The sequence below is a fragment of the Dunckerocampus dactyliophorus genome, chromosome 8 (assembly GCF_027744805.1).
Source record: "Dunckerocampus dactyliophorus isolate RoL2022-P2 chromosome 8, RoL_Ddac_1.1, whole genome shotgun sequence".
Lineage (NCBI taxonomy): Eukaryota > Metazoa > Chordata > Actinopteri > Syngnathiformes > Syngnathidae > Dunckerocampus > Dunckerocampus dactyliophorus.
The window spans coordinates 18,537,101-18,553,023 of record NC_072826.1 but is presented as its reverse complement, the minus strand read 5'-3'; the positions used below and the strand labels follow the sequence as shown (position 1 = coordinate 18,553,023).

At 40.4% G+C, this 15,923-nt stretch overlaps 1 protein-coding gene across 1 annotated transcript in view; it reads left to right on the top strand.

Annotated features, from left to right (window-relative positions):
* Positions 1-15,680, top strand: part of skib (v-ski avian sarcoma viral oncogene homolog b) — a 51,478-nt gene extending 35,798 nt beyond the window's left edge. The window contains exons 2-7 of the mRNA XM_054784116.1: positions 10,848-10,955; positions 11,140-11,225; positions 11,295-11,482; positions 12,421-12,683; positions 12,764-12,994; positions 14,962-15,680. Coding sequence (XP_054640091.1) covers positions 10,848-10,955; positions 11,140-11,225; positions 11,295-11,482; positions 12,421-12,683; positions 12,764-12,994; positions 14,962-15,186 — 1,101 coding nt within the window. The 3' untranslated portion in view covers positions 15,187-15,680. The remainder of the gene's footprint in view (positions 1-10,847; positions 10,956-11,139; positions 11,226-11,294; positions 11,483-12,420; positions 12,684-12,763; positions 12,995-14,961) is intronic.
* The last annotated feature ends 243 nt before the right edge of the window (positions 15,681-15,923 follow it).

The window sequence follows — 15,923 nt, the reverse complement described above, 5'->3', positions numbered from 1 at the left end:
TACACCCTGGACTGGTCGCCAGCCAATCGCAGGGCACATATAGACAAACAACCATTCACACCTACAATTTAGAGGCACTAATTAACCTAACATGCATGTTTTTGGAATGTGGGAGGAAATCGGAGTACCCGGAGAAAACCCACACACGCACGGGGAGAACATGCAAACACAGAAATGCCCAGGGGAGAATCGAACCCAGATCTTCCCGATCTCCAGGCTGTTACTGTGTTGGCCAACAGTGGGTCCCACAAATGAACATGACATTTCATAAATATAAATGAATAAATATTTCTGAATTGCAAAAATTATATATTTAAATATCCAACATACAATGGTGTAAAAAAAGTTTTATTTAAAAACTGCATTTTGTGTTCAGTTGTGTTGTCATTGACTAATTAAAATTTATTTGATGATCTGAAACATTTAAGTGTGACAAAACGTGGGAAAAAAAAAACATTTTTTCACACCCCTGTAAATATAACAAAAAGATAATCACAATAATGAAGATTAAAGACAAAAATGCATATATTCAAATTATGAAAAAAACCCAAAATGAATAATAAAATCATAAAATATTACCAAAAGATATTTAGCATCCTACAGCAAAGTGAAGTTCAAAGCTAATCACACAAAAGCCACTTTATGTCTTCACATGTCAGTCTTTTATGGTCACAAGAGTCACTGACATAACCAGGTGACCAAGAATGCTTGCATTCATCACAGAAAAAAAAAGTCCACAATGGCGTCTATAAATTTCATGAGGATTTATGACTGGGGTTCAACCAATTAGCTTGGGAGCAGTTCTCAGGAAAGACTTGGTGAAATGACATCAGATGGGACCCTGAGTGAGCAGTGACCCTAACTTCACCTCGCCCTCTCAGGGCTTTTTTTTTTATGGCCCCCAGCGACCTCTCCACACCACAACCCTATCCTATGCCCCGCCCCCACTCACACCTCTTAACCTCTGGTATTCATCCATTTTCATCTTTCCAAATAAACCTGCCACCTGCCCTCTCTTCTCCACTGCCGGGGGGTGGCCAGCACGTGGTCATGCGGCTCAGCTTACCGGTCGCGACGCCGCAAAACCGCCGCTCAGCTGACTCCTGATCTGCTTTTGTGTGCTGAAACGTTTTCCAGCAAAGTTCCCTTTTCGCTCGCCAAATTGCTGAGTACAATTGAGCCACTTGTTTATTGTTGATTTATACAAGTGGTTGCAAATTTTGGGGTAAATTACTTATGTCTGGAGTGTTACAACACAATTGCTTTGGGCTACTTACTTATTACTAGCAATAATTTGCTTTTCAGTCTATTTTCTATGAAAGGTCCCATATTATACTATTATATAACGTAACAGATACCATATACTGTATCACATCCAAAAAATGGAACATTAAGGAGTGGGACAGGGGGACACAGGCGTTAACAAAACTAGCATAGCGATGTGAGCTACAGTGCTAACATTAGACACATTTGTATAGCCTGTTTGATGAGACACAACATGCTGAAACTTACAGCTCCTACAGATAAGTTGGCTCCTGGTTTTGTTATTTTAAGATGTATAGTGATGCTATAGCCTGCTTTTTTGCAAAGTTATATAAAATACACAAAGCGGACTCATCTAACTAGGGGCGGCTCAGAGGAAGGAGTTATTTCCTTCATGACATCATGTAAAGCCTACACTTGTAAAGCGCCTCTTCTCTCAAAAGTGGAGGGAGATGATAGATTTTTCTCACATTTGGTGCTCAGATGATGGGACACAATCTTTTTCAGTCTTTTTAAAAAAAAATGTTTTCCATATCTACAATGTCATCAAAGCATCGTACAGTTGCTCCCTGTCGCCCCCAGTGGTGAACAGTGGGATGTGTCAATCTCTCAGATAGACCTGAATATACTGTATCTGGACCTGTTGTATCTCAGAGTCAGCTTCTTGTCCCGATTTATTCACCGTGTCTGACCCTGCAGGAGGTGTGATCCAGTACTTGGTACTGCTGCTGATATAATGAGTGTGTGTGTGTTTGGAGCTGTTACTGTTTGGGTTGCAGGGAGGTTATCCAGTGACATTTTAATCGTCTTTGGACCTCCTTTGCCGTGGCATTAGTATTAATCCGTGGGATTAAAAACTCAGTCGGTCAGACGCTGATGTTGCTGTCTTGCTGTGTAGAGCAAAGTGTGTTTTGTTTTTGTTTTGAACAGGAAGGGGAGGGGAGGAGGTATTTTGCAGTGCGGAGACAGACAGATGAGAGGAAGATTGTGATTTTGGGAGCAGACAGTCAGCACCCGTCATCGTGTTCTGTTTTTTTTTTTTGTTGAAAATGTCCATTTTATTAATTTCTGGTTATGGATGGTTTCATTTCGATATTAGACTGGATTGAAAGTTGGACTTTAGTGGTTGAGTGGTACAAAATATCAATATAGCAAAGTATGGTTGTCAGTTGTGATGGTTAAAGTAGTCCCCAATTGAAATGAATGGGGGAAAAAAGCAATGTCATCTATGACTTGTTACTCTGGCATAGTTATACTTTTACACAGAAACACCTGTCACAAGTATTTCTGTACAGATATTTGTGTATTTCAGAACTGTCTCACCAGTATTTTCTCATTTATCATTTTGCCAGAATCGCTAATCATGACACTATTGTGATTATATCATATTTCAAGATACTCTGAATGTGAGTGTGAATGAGTGTTTGTGTGTATGTGCCCTGCGATTGCCTGCCGACCAGTCCAGGGTGTAAACCGCCTCTCGCTCAGCTGGGATAGGCTCCGGCGTACCCCCGTGACCCTCGTGAGGATAAGCGGCGTAGAAGATGGATGGATGTATGGATGCAAGATACTATAATGTTGGGACTAGGGGAGTTACTAAATACATATACAGCACAATATCCCATTTCAGTCATATTACATAGTATGTGTCACATACTGTATACACATGGTGCTAGACTTTTTGGGTGTTTTTGTGTTGTGATATCGTGGAAAATATAGATACGGCAAAGTATCATATCCCATTTAAGGCGTATATTTTTAAAAAGCAGCTGTTATAGTTCACATAAATTGGATAATGGATCAATTCATTCTTCACAATGATAGATGTCATGAAATACAGTATTGTGGATGTTTTTGTGTGTTTTGGTATCACAATATCATGCACCTATTTGTGTTGCAAGCTACTCCACTATAGGGACCAGGGGTGGTACAAAATATTGATACGGCATACCATAATATGCTAACGCTATCACTACACTCCAGTCAAATGTTAGTCTTTGGTTTAAGTATGCAGGCACTCCAAAATAATTCTGTTTGATTTGTTTATAAAAACATGTAGAGCGGTGCATGACCACCACCAGCAGCAGCAGCAGCAGCAGCAGGCAAGGACCGGATGAGGGTCAGTGTAATGCCAAGGGATTAAGCTTGCATAGCAAAGATGGCGCTGGCACTGGTGCACAGCGGAGATCAACTTGTGTGAAAGCACGCACATGTATGTATGGCGGTCTGCATGCAGGGATGCCATGCAATGTAGCAAACATCTTTTCAATTGGATGAACACTTGGTAAGTCCAGAAAACATCAAATCTTGCCTGCAAGCTAACAAAATCGACGAACTTAACATCTTAATAATGACAATGATAATAATGAAATAAGGCAAAATAATAATGTGAGTGTAGGTCATCTCTTTCTCTCAAACCTTCATCCCCTCCGGCCTCCTGGTTAGCACTGCTGCAGCTGCTCCTGCATTGTAAGTGTGCTAAATGTGAAAAGAAGCAGAAACGTTGTGTGTGTGTGTGTGTGTGTGTGTGTGTGTGTGTGTGTGTGTGTGTGTGTGGTATTTCAGCAAAAGCTCATAAATAAAATTATCAATGCTTTAATTCACTTGTATCACAAATACAAGTACTGCACTACAACATGCAAGTATTGCACTACAACACATTCTAAATAATAATATGTATTTATACTGTATAGTAAAACAAATAAAATTCAAAATAAATGTAATGTCCATACTAGCAATTCAATTCAACTCAATCAAAATAATTTTAATTAAAATCCTCTGTTTATTAAATTATGGTTTAACAATATTTTATTTTTACTGCATAAATTAAATAAAATCATAATAAATGTGAATAAAATATGAAGGTTACTAAATTGTGGTATAATGTTCCTACAATATTAAAATATTTACTTAAGCAATAAAATTAAATCATAATCAATTTAAATACACTACTGAGCTTACTAAACTGTGGCCGTGTGTTCCTGCAATGTTTTAACTTTTACGTAAAAAAATGTAACAAAATTAGAATACATTTAAATAAACTAGTCCGTTTATTGAATTGTGGTCCCATGTTCCTATAATATTTTAACTTTTACTTATTCATTAAATGAAATTCACATTAAATTATTCAGTTCACTAAATTGTGGTCACATGAAACTTTGTCCTTTTCATTTAGAAATTAAATTAAATTCAATCAAAACACTCATTTTACTAAATTGCGGTCCGTGCGCCAACAATATTTCAACTTTATTCATGAAATGAAACTATTCCATTCACTGAATTAGCTGTTCCCACATTCCTCATTAGAATAAAACTTTGTTTTTCAGGCCCTTATAAGTCAAGCTGGTGAGACATTTGCGGGAATAAAAGATAAGTCCATCTCTGACAAAGTGTGAGCCTGTGTAGGTGTACCTAAGGAAGTGTCTTCTATATGTAGTACACAGAGCAGGTAGTATTTGACACTTTACGTGCATGAATACGTGTGACACGTTTCCTCCTAAGATAACTTCGCATGATGACCATAGTGATCATGCCCACGCTAATAATGTCCGAAGTGTATCCATATCTGTTACAAAGTCTTAATGGAGACCCGTCAGCTGTGTTGAAATGACTTATGAGCTCCGCCTGCTGTGAGGTCATCGCCTGCTAGAAAAAAAAAGCAAGAAAAGCAAAACACACGACATGCTCGCCTTGTTGCACCTGAATACAACCACAACATGACTTTTCTGTCTTTTCTTACACACAACACTCCATTCCTAAAAACACACTGGATAGAGGATCTTTGACTAGCGTTTTTGCAGTCCTAAACAGCAGGGGAGCTTGTGCCAAATAGGATGATATAGAGGATGTTTTATTAGCAACTTTGCACTCGATCCTTAAAAATTGTAGAGCCTATAGAGGATCTTTGACTATTTTTTTTTTTACACGAGATGCCTTAAAACAACAGTGCACTCCTGTAATACTGTATGTAGTGTATATCCTGTACAGTAATATCTTTCACCAATGTTTTTTGCAGTATGTCCTAAAAAACAGCAGGGCGCTAATGTCATATTGTATCATTCAGAGGATCTTTGACAAGCATTTTTGCAGTCGGCCCTTAAAAACAGGAGCACGCTCTTGTCATAGAAATGATCTTTGAATAGCATTTTTGCAGCTGATGCTTAAAAATGGCACAACTCTCATATAAAAATACTGTACTTGATGAGTGAGGTTTTTTTTTTAGTAGATACCTAAAAACAGCAGTGCAGTTCTGTCATATACTGTATATGATCTTAGACTAGGATTTTTGCAGTAGATTCTAAAAAACAGCTGGGAGCTTGTGCCATATAGATGATCTTTTTGTATTAGGTCCTTAAAATCAGCAGAACGCTTTTGTCAGATTGAGGATCCTTGGCTAATGTTTTTGGAGTGCGTCCCTAAAAACAGCAGAGTGCTTTTGTCATAATCTTTGACTAGCGTTTTTGCACTAGGTTCTTAAAAACAGCAGGATGCTCCTGTCATATAGAGGATCTTTGACTAGCGTTAACATAGTACTTCTTGTGTAGAAACATGTCACTAGTAAGTGTTTCCGTCTGTCGTCAGGCCTTGTTGCACCTTTTTTTAGGTGCAGCGCTTTGTGCTATCCGCCCGGCCTGGGATCTCATCAAGTCTCAATCCCAAAGACAATTAGGACAATCCAATAAGCTTGGCCTGTAATGCCGACCTGATGTCGAGCCCCGGAGGCCGCCTTTGCTTGTCGGCGCTGTCATGGCTCAGTGCAGCTACACAAACACAGCCGCCCTAAAAGTAGAAGCGCTGGCGTTCGCTGATGAATACGCTTAAGAGAGGGGAAATTGGAGCACGATGTTATGGATGGAGTTTCAGGGATATGTTGGGTGGACACCCCCAACCCCCTTTTCCCCCGAACCCAGCTGTTGCAAGGTGACCGGGGGGAAGAGGGGTGTCCTGTATAGCGAGTGAGAGTTGTAACAGGGTGCACCAAAAAGCACAGGGATCCGATTACGCCACACGGTGCCCAGTTGGTGTGGCCTTGAGGGCGACAGCGCCCCACTATAAGCACATGTCGAGCCAGGGGATTACATGGGGGGGTTTAAGAGAGGGAAGGAAGCCGTCATCTGAAACTGTTGTGTCTTCTCGTTGCTGTGCATTTTCTTATTAAAGCAGCGATATCATCGTGCAGCTACACAACATCATGGTCCCCCCCCAGGAAGTTCAGCTGACTATTTCTGTCATGCCATGCCGAAGGAGGGGGAGCGTTGGATCACTTGGTTTATTTTTTGGGCTTTTTTGAAGCACAGAACAGATGCTAGATGCTTATATCCTTATTATTATCCTTATACCCTTAGAGGTTCATTATGAGGCTACCACCAGCCACTTGGTAGTATATTGACAATAATGGTAATACATTTCAATAACATAATTAATTAAAAATATAATAATATTTTTGTAATAATTTTTTTTACAATATGATTTAATTTCTAAATTAAGCAAATACAATTATTTGAATAATTGTTTAGATAGAAAAATATATTTTTATATATTTAATTACAAAATTTGTTAACACTGTAAGTAGGTTATTTTTATATTCTGCTATATTTACCAGCTTAGATTTCACCAAAAAATTTCACGAGTGAACAATGGCAGTTGAAGAGAGAAGCGGAGGTTTCAGCATCTGAATCTAATTAAATCGTTGCAATAACCCCCAAAAACAAATTAAATAAAAATATAAATAAAAATGGTATGCTAACCGTCCATGTCATGCTAAACATTTTGAAAACATTGACATTGATTATCTTTTGGAGTGTCAATAGGTTGAGTTTCCAAAAATTTGCTGCAACTAAAAGGCAAACTTTCTTAGCATGTGCTAAGACTGACATGAAGATGACACTCACACGTGGTCACGGTATTTTTGTCATGGGTCCAAATGCTGCACAGGAAGGAACATATCCATAAAGCGAGGACTTGACTGGCCAGCTTTCGTGACATAATACAAATATTCCAAACCAAAAGGTCGTCTGCTTGGTTGAATCTGTCGCTTATTTTTATATTTTGCTATATTTACCAGCTCACAAAAAATAGTGTCACGAGTGAACAGTGGCAATTGAAGAGAGAAGGGGAGGCGTCTGGAGCTGAATATAATCTCATAATTCCAACAGTCACATTTATTGCAAACGAGAGGGTTTGGACACCCCTGCTTTAACCGAAGCAAACATGACAAATGCGAATGCACCCTTCAATTTAGCGTTGAAGCTAGTTAGTCACATCCACGGCACATATATGCAGATAAGAGTCACTTACAGTCGCTCCATGTCACGCTCCAGTTAGCACAATATCAACAAATGACTGTATTTGCGGTCTTGTGAATAGTTCAGTTGCAGTCTATAATTAACGAAAAAAATAATAAAGCATGTCTACTCTTGTCCCGGTCGCCAGGCTATTAAAGCTTGTTTAGCCTGCAGGTTAGCTTTGAAGAAATATCACACAATAGCAAGTAGAAAAGGCCAACGCTTGAATGGCCGTCTTCAAGGAGGCTGGACTTGGCCTTCAAGTCAACATTCCTGCAGCTCAGTGCTTCTTCCCTCTCTCCTTCCCTCCCACTCATGTTCCCACAGGGGGAAGAAGTCTGATGAAGAGGGTTGGAGTTTTAGAAAGGGGGTCATTTAGCTGCAGTATAGGATGTTATGACTCCCCCCTCCTTCCCGTGCGGCCGCTCTCGTGTGAGGTCACATTTAGCAGCTCCCTTGTGGTGTCTGGGGAGTGTCTGCTTTCCGCCTCTATTATGTCTAGCGTCCCCAAACCTTCCTGGAGATGCAAAAAAAAAACAACTTAGGGTAAGAAAATAGAAGCCAAGCAAGCACTGCAGCGCTTCTTTTGGGCAGGTGAGACAAGGTCATTGCTGCACACACAGAAGCTAAACTAAACACTGTGTGTGTGTGTATGTGTGTGTGGGTGTGTATGTAAAGTGGTTACTGGTTAGACAGGTACAGGAGACATTCATTTATGAGTCAGGGAGACAGGAGGGGAGTGTCCAGACAAACATGTCCTGCACACCATATGCAAAAAAGCAGCAGGAAGAATGATAATACAGTACTCGTACTAATTTTCGGCACAAATTTGGAGTTACCGTTATCTAAAAGGTAACTTTTAGCTGGAAATGTTTGGAAGGTTTTTTTCAATGCTGTTATTTTCATTGTTTGTTCAATATATTTTCACATATTTAGTTCCATTTCCCAAGTCATCCATACCTTATTCTCAAGGAAGGCATGCAAAATGAAAGTATAAAACAAAATACATTAAAATGTAAAAAAAAAAATACACTTACTCATTCAATTAAAGTGAAATTATTGACATTTTACTTAAATTAATATTAAACAATATTATAACTTTTTCTTTACAAATTCAATTAAATTAATTTAATTTAAATACTAAATAGAGTGAATTATGGTCCCATGATCTACCAATACAGCACATTAATTTTAATTATTTAAAATACTCAGTTTAGTAAATGATGTCGCCATGGTCCAACAATACGTTAACTTTTACTTTATAAGTTTGAAATTAAATTAATTAAAATACTCACTTTAGTAAATTGTGGTCCATCAATACATTCATTGTTTAATAAATGATGGTCCAACATTATGTTCACTTTTACTTTGTAAATGTTCTATACCGCTTGTAATAGAATAGAATAGAATAGAATAGAATATTAGATTAGATTATATTTTATTATCATATCATCATGGTTCCTTCAGGTGTGCAGTGCCAGACCCGACTAACACCTCCCAGACACACTCACACACACAGATGCACAAACTCCTACACACACATATGCACCAAGCAATCTCTCCACACATCGCTCCACACACACACACACACACACTCATAGATGAATATGGAAAAGCTGCGATGGACGAATAGCCACGGTTGTGTCTTAATACAAGATGATTTTCATTTGCATCTTGTGGGGACTGCAGTGAGAAGAGAAGAAGATCAGGAGTGTTGCATTGAGGAGACGGGAGTGCTTGCTGTTGTTAGCTGGAGGCATGAATGTCATAGTAGTGAGTAAGAGAGCAGCAGGCCTGTGCGAGCCTCCACGTCCGCCGAGGTGAACATATACAGTACTTGTGTGTGACAAGTGCAGACCTGAGGGCGGAGGAAGTTCTCCATATCTCCACTCTGCTCACACACACCTTCCAGCAACACCCTGCGTTTGCTTTTTGCAAAGCATTTAAAGACATTGCAGCTCGTGTGTCAGGGCGGAGCGCAATGACTTTAATTGGCCTCGCTCGCCGGTCGCCTGCCGTGCCTAGCACTTTTGCGGTTAAGAGAGTGGATGTGCTCCACCTGACGGTGCCTCTGAAAGGGAGGAGTGAAGCCCTGCTGGCTGCCATCCAGGCTAACACGCACAGTCATTTTCCACTCTTTCAAAGGACGTTACATTGACTCGCATTCATTTCCTGGAGGTGCTTAAAGTTAACCTTACCTTCACCTTCAAAACAAGCTTGAAGAAGTAACTGTCCATGCGTCACGGAGACTTGCCAGAAGGGAGGCAAGTCTCGACACTCAGTCATTCATTTTCCACCACTTATCCTGGTGAGCTGGCGCTTATCCCAGCTGGCTTTTACGTGAGAGGTGGGGTACACCCTGGACTGACCGCCTGACTCAACAAACTTTCACTCTCACATTCAATTTACAGTCTCCATGAACCGAACATGCATGGGGTAAAGCCAAGCACGGGGAGAACACGCAAACCCCACACAAGAATACACAGTATTGCACAACACAGCAGCAACAGAACCAATTTTGTAATAGCGTTAAGGAGCAAACTGCTCAGCAGTAGCAACAGTAGACAAGTAAATTTCCCCGCTGTGGGATAAATAAAATACAAATACAAATACAGTACAACATTTTAAAGCGCATGCAGAGGTAGCTAAAGCACTCTTGATACTTGAGATTCCACTACTGCCATCTTGTGGAGTTTGGGCTTGTTTAAAACTACATCTGGAGGTTGTCTACTGCCACAGCTGTTGCCGGCAATGTTTTTTTTGACCCGGTGTTAATTAGAGACCCCAGTGGTTATTTGCTTTTTGGTGGCCATAGGAGACAATTCATCAAATAGGTGTATTAATTGGAGTATGTGTAGTATATGGCAAAGACCGAAAAAAACAAGTGAACCCCACATGAGCAAGCACTTTGGTGACAGAGTCGGGAGCCGTGCACACCGACACTTTCCCCTCCTGTGCGTGAATGCTAGGACAACACAGGTGGAGTAATATCTTAGGATGTACTCACACAGACCCATCACTTCACTACTTCGTTGACTTGGTGGATTATTTGTTTGTTTTATGTTATTATTAACTGCATGCAGTATGTAGTATGCTCACATGTGTCCTGGTGGTATAACGGTACATGCCCAGCCATTGGAGATGTACAGTGGCCGACCCAAGCGGCCGACCCAAGGGCATCCGGTGTAAAAACTAAGCCAAATCACTCATGCCATTGACTCGCTGTGAGGGGAATACCCAAAAGAAACATGTCTTTTATTTCATGATCACTACCATTAAACGCCTATCATCTCTCCACAGTCGCCGAGCCCAGTCACAGCCAAGAGGCCCAAAGTGGACAAATCGGCATCACCGTCAGCTGACAGCGAGCGCAAACCCGAGTGGCTGCAGTCATTGTCCACGCACAAGGTTTGTGTGAAACGCGCATGTGAGAGATCAAAGCCATGACGCCGGAGCTGTTGTGTTGTGATTATTCTTAATGGCCGACCATCATTGAATGCCACTGCTTCTTTGAGTGTGTCAGTCACGGCCCACGCAATGTTCTGATGCTTCTTCACCATCACATGACTTGCTTTCTTTTCTGCTCTTCTAGGGTCTGAAACAAGTCCAGTTCAAGCAGAGACCGTCCGCTTTCCGACCCTGGTCTCCTAAGGCAGCCTCTCAGAATGAGCAAGAGAGGTGAGTGGACAGGATAGCTGACAGGATCGTCTCATGACGACACAAATGGACCTTTTTTTGCCTATGCAGGTGCAACTCAAAGGGTAGGGAGCCCCCGGCTCCTCTGGGACATCCTGAGGACAGCCACGCACCTGGTAGGGGGGCCAAAGCCATCCAGCAAGAGCAGCACAATGGCGACATGCTACCCGCAGCCAAACAGTCCCTCCTGGACGACATGGACACGGACGGAGAGATTGATGTGGATGACTGTGATGATGGTGAGTCGATTTTATCACGCGGCCTGTGAACCACTTGAACCTTAGTCCCTAGGAGACACGCTTATAAACTGAGAGGGACAGGAAATGAGGTACACAGAAGCTGAGTCCAGTGATCACTGTGCAATGGCGACACCTGGTGTTCAAACGTAGACGTTCACAGCGCTGCTGCCTATATGATTTTTTTCTCATTAGTACTTTTATAATATCCATCCATCCATGTTCTATGTTGCTTGTTTTGTAATATGACACCAATATTCAATATGTGTTTTCTAGTCATGGTGGCTTCATAATAATGAAGAGAAAAGCTCGTATTCCAATCTTATAAATTCATATTCGTTTCTGTTTGCCTGGTATTTAAAAAGTTGTTTCGCTATGTTTTTTTCCGCTATATTGTTTAATAAGATAATAATATATTTCTTTATGTATTCATGATTCAATATAATTTGTTATTTTATATGAAAATGTTTAGATTATTACTATTTTATTGTAATATTTGTGTATTTATTTATTATTCATGTTTTATTTCATTGATTTGACTATTACATTTTTAAAGTAAGAAAAAATGTAATGCTATACATTCAAAGTTATACTTTTTATTTTAAATTTAAATAGAGTTTTAGGTGTTTCATTTATTTTTAATATTTACAAGGTTTAAAAAAATGGTTTGATCTTTGAATACGTTGCTAGTAATTGTAAATATTTTTGAATTATTTGTCTTCATGTATAATTATGTTATGATATGACATCATATTAGCGATGCGTGCATGGTCTTTCTGCAGACAGGTGACACTTTTCCTGTTATTTAGCCTCCAGTTGCCATCAAAAACTGAATTCTTTTTGCGTTTTAGCCTAACTATCTTTTTTATTGCAATAAGACAAATTTGAATATGTACGACTGTTGCAGCATCCAGTAGATAACTACAAGTGTTTGTGTGCAGGTCCACTAGCAGCGTCCTCGCTGGCTTCACCCCCCTCAGCTTGCAGCAGCGCTCCCCAGACACTGACACTCCAGCCTCAGGAGGGAGTCACCTGGCTGTTAGGGCCCACTTGCCCCGAGATTGACGCCCTGAGACAGACGCTCTATGCCGGGCTGGACACCAAAGAGTCCAGAGAAAAGTTCCTACAGGAGGTGGTGAAGATGCGGCTGAAGCAGGAGGAGAAGCTGGCGGCCGCCGTGCAAGCCAAACGCAGCCTTCAACAGGTAGACAAGCCCAAATTTTTCTTGATTTTTGCATTAAAAACTAGACAGCAAAATGAGATATTTGCCGTTTTTTTGTACAGGAGTTGGAGTTTGTGAGGGTGGCCAAGAAAGGCCGCCTGCGTGAGGCCGTGGAGGCTAAGAGAAACCTGCGCAAGGAGATAGAACGCCTTCGTGTGGACTGGGAGAGGAAGATGAGGGAGGCGGAGGAGGCCAGCGGGCGGCTCAAGAAGGACCTGGAGAGAGAGCGGAAGCTGAGAGGGTGTGACAAAGGATGTGAGGCCGATCGTCTACGGGGAAAGTACTCAGCAGAAGTAAGGCCTGAACTGCAAATCGTAAAACGGCTGTAAATGACATTTGTGGCGCCCCCTATGGGTTGTGGTCAAAATACTTTGGAGGCATGCTAATACATGTAATACAGACATTATTAAAGGAAAACTGCACTTTTGGGGGATTTTTTCCCATCATCCACAATCCTTATGTGATACATGAACACATTTATTTGCCTTTTCTGTGCGTTCTAAAGAGAGAAAACGAGTTAGCATGAGGGAGCTAACAATGCTGGTAATTCCGGTCATGTTTAAAATGATCAAAATAAGGCAAAATACTGTAAGTATTACATGTGATCATGACTGTACCTGGTAATGCATGATCACAGCATGTATATAAAACCATAAAACGTTGCCAGGCTGCACGGTGGCCGAGTGGTTAGCATGTTTTCTAAACAGTCGAGAGATCGGGAAAACCCGCTTTCAAATCTCCGCTTGGGCATCTCTGTGTGGAGTCTGCATGTTCTCCCCGTGCGTGGGTTTCCTCCCACATTTAAAAAAAACATGCATGTTAGGTTAATTGGCGACTCTAAATTGTCCATAGGTATGAATGTGAGTGTGAATGATTATTTGTCTATATGTGCCCTGCGATTGGCTGACCAGTCCAGGGTGTATCCCGCCTCTCGCCTGAAGTCAGCTGGGATAGGCTCCAGCATACCCCCACGAGCCTACTGAGGATAAGCGGCATAGAAGATGGATGGATGGAAACGTTAGAGGTTTTTTAGAGGGCTTTATAGTTAAAATAGGTGGGTCCCATGATTGTTAGCTCCCTCATGCTAACTTGTTTTCTCTCTTCACTATGTATTCTTTACACTGTATTCTTTACTTGCGTATCTTGCTTGCTGCTGTAACAAGTGAATTTCCCCGCTGTGGGATAAATAAAGTACAAATACAAATACAATACTTTAGAACACACGGAAAAGGGAAATAAATATGTGTTCTACTTTCACATAAGGGTTGTGGATGATGGGCAAAGTAAAAAAAAAAAAAAGTGCACTTTTATCATCATTAGACAAATAGTCAGTGACTTATGGTAAATTATTTAGGTTCCCCTGCAAAGAAAGGTCGTTTTTTTTTTCATTTTTGGGGGGGAGGGAAAAAAAATCACACTCAAGCGATTTCACGTCTTCATGGTGTGTATCTATGTTGCTCTTTAGCGTCCTTAGCGCTGATATTGGCATCGTTTTTTTCCCGATAATGAAAACCGATATTTAATAAATGCTGTATAGATGGACATTTTCATGTTCACATGCCCAGGATGACACGTAGAAATTTGCATGAGTTAGTCAGTTAGATAGATAGATAGATAGATAGATAGATAGATAGATAGATAGATAGATAGATAGATAGATAGATAGATAGATAGATAGATAGATGACATAATGAACTTAATCACTTAATCACCAAATAAAAAAACAAAGAAAAAGAAAAAGAACAAAATAGAATAAGAATACGGAACAGATCATGTCAAAATTTAACATACACAATAAATAGTAGTAATAATACATAATAAGGTAATAAGTCCAGTCCTGTCCAGTCCAGACAGTCCAAGACAGGTGATATGTGATGTTACACATATTGTATTGGTATCTGTTGATATCGAAATCAGAAATTGAGAGTTGGACAATATCGGTTATGGGCAAAAAAGCCAATATCGGACATCCCTAAAATATATATATAGTGTACATACACAGTATAAAACTTTCTTCTATAAAAAAAAACTTTTTTTCATTCATTCTTGCTCCAATTTTAGACACGTACTAGTCAGTCTCCAAAAGGTATGTACCGAATTTCGTGTGATTCGTCTCACCACTGTAACGTTACACTGGCTGTTTTTGTAGGGCTGTGTGAAAAATTTCAAGTCGATTCAACTTATGGGGTTTAATAACAGATGGATGGATGGATAGATAGATAAAGCGTGTTTGATTTTGACCTCTGACCTCTGTCTACAGATGGACGAGCTACACGTGCATCTTCAGCAGGCCGAGGACGACCGCGAGCAGCTGAGGCGGGAGCTGCAACAGGAGAGGGAGGCGCGACAGAACCTGGAGAGCGTTGTTCGGGACCTGCAGTCCCAGCTCACGCAGGCCGACATGCACGGGCCCCCTGCCGCGGGGGTCTCGCAGGGGGCGGCGCACACAGACGGACACAGCACACAACACAGCAGCCCGTCCTAAAGCTGCACAATAAACAGGACAACGTACTTTAAGTCAACATGATGGTGAGATGAACTGGAAAGAAGTGAGCAAGGCCACATACAACTACTTGAATATGAAGGGAAGTCACATGTTACACGTCTGCTGCACAGTGCAGCAGCTCTTGGTGCCACAAAAAGTATTGGTACACTCCAAGGTGTCACTGCAGACCACTGGACGCAACAGACACCGTTTACCACTAGTTACCTGGAATATCAGCTTGTTTTTTTATATACTGTATACTGTATGTAGAGGATTTTCAACTAACATTGCTTGTTATTCCATATGCAAAACACAACGCATTTACAACAAAAACTATTGGAGGCTTTCATATTTTATGTATGGATGTGGAGCTTTTTCATAGCTTGATATCTTCTTCTACATTCTTTTTTTTTTTTTGCTAATGATGCGCTCCTATTTGGAATATTAGGGACACGCTGAAAAGAAACAATAATAATAATAGTCATAATAGGAGATTTACTTGGAAGTGCACAAGAATAAAGTTGCAAATTTTCTTTTCAAAAAAAGGTCTTTTGAGAAAAAAGTTATCATTTTATGAGCCTAAAGTCATAATTTTGTTTTTTTTAGAAATCAGTCTTAAATATGAATAGATGTACAAGAGATAAGTAGGGTTTTTTTCAATGTTTTAGAATTAAATAGTTAATAGTTAATAGTTAATTAAATAATATAAAACAATTGAACAAAATTAGTTTTTTTAT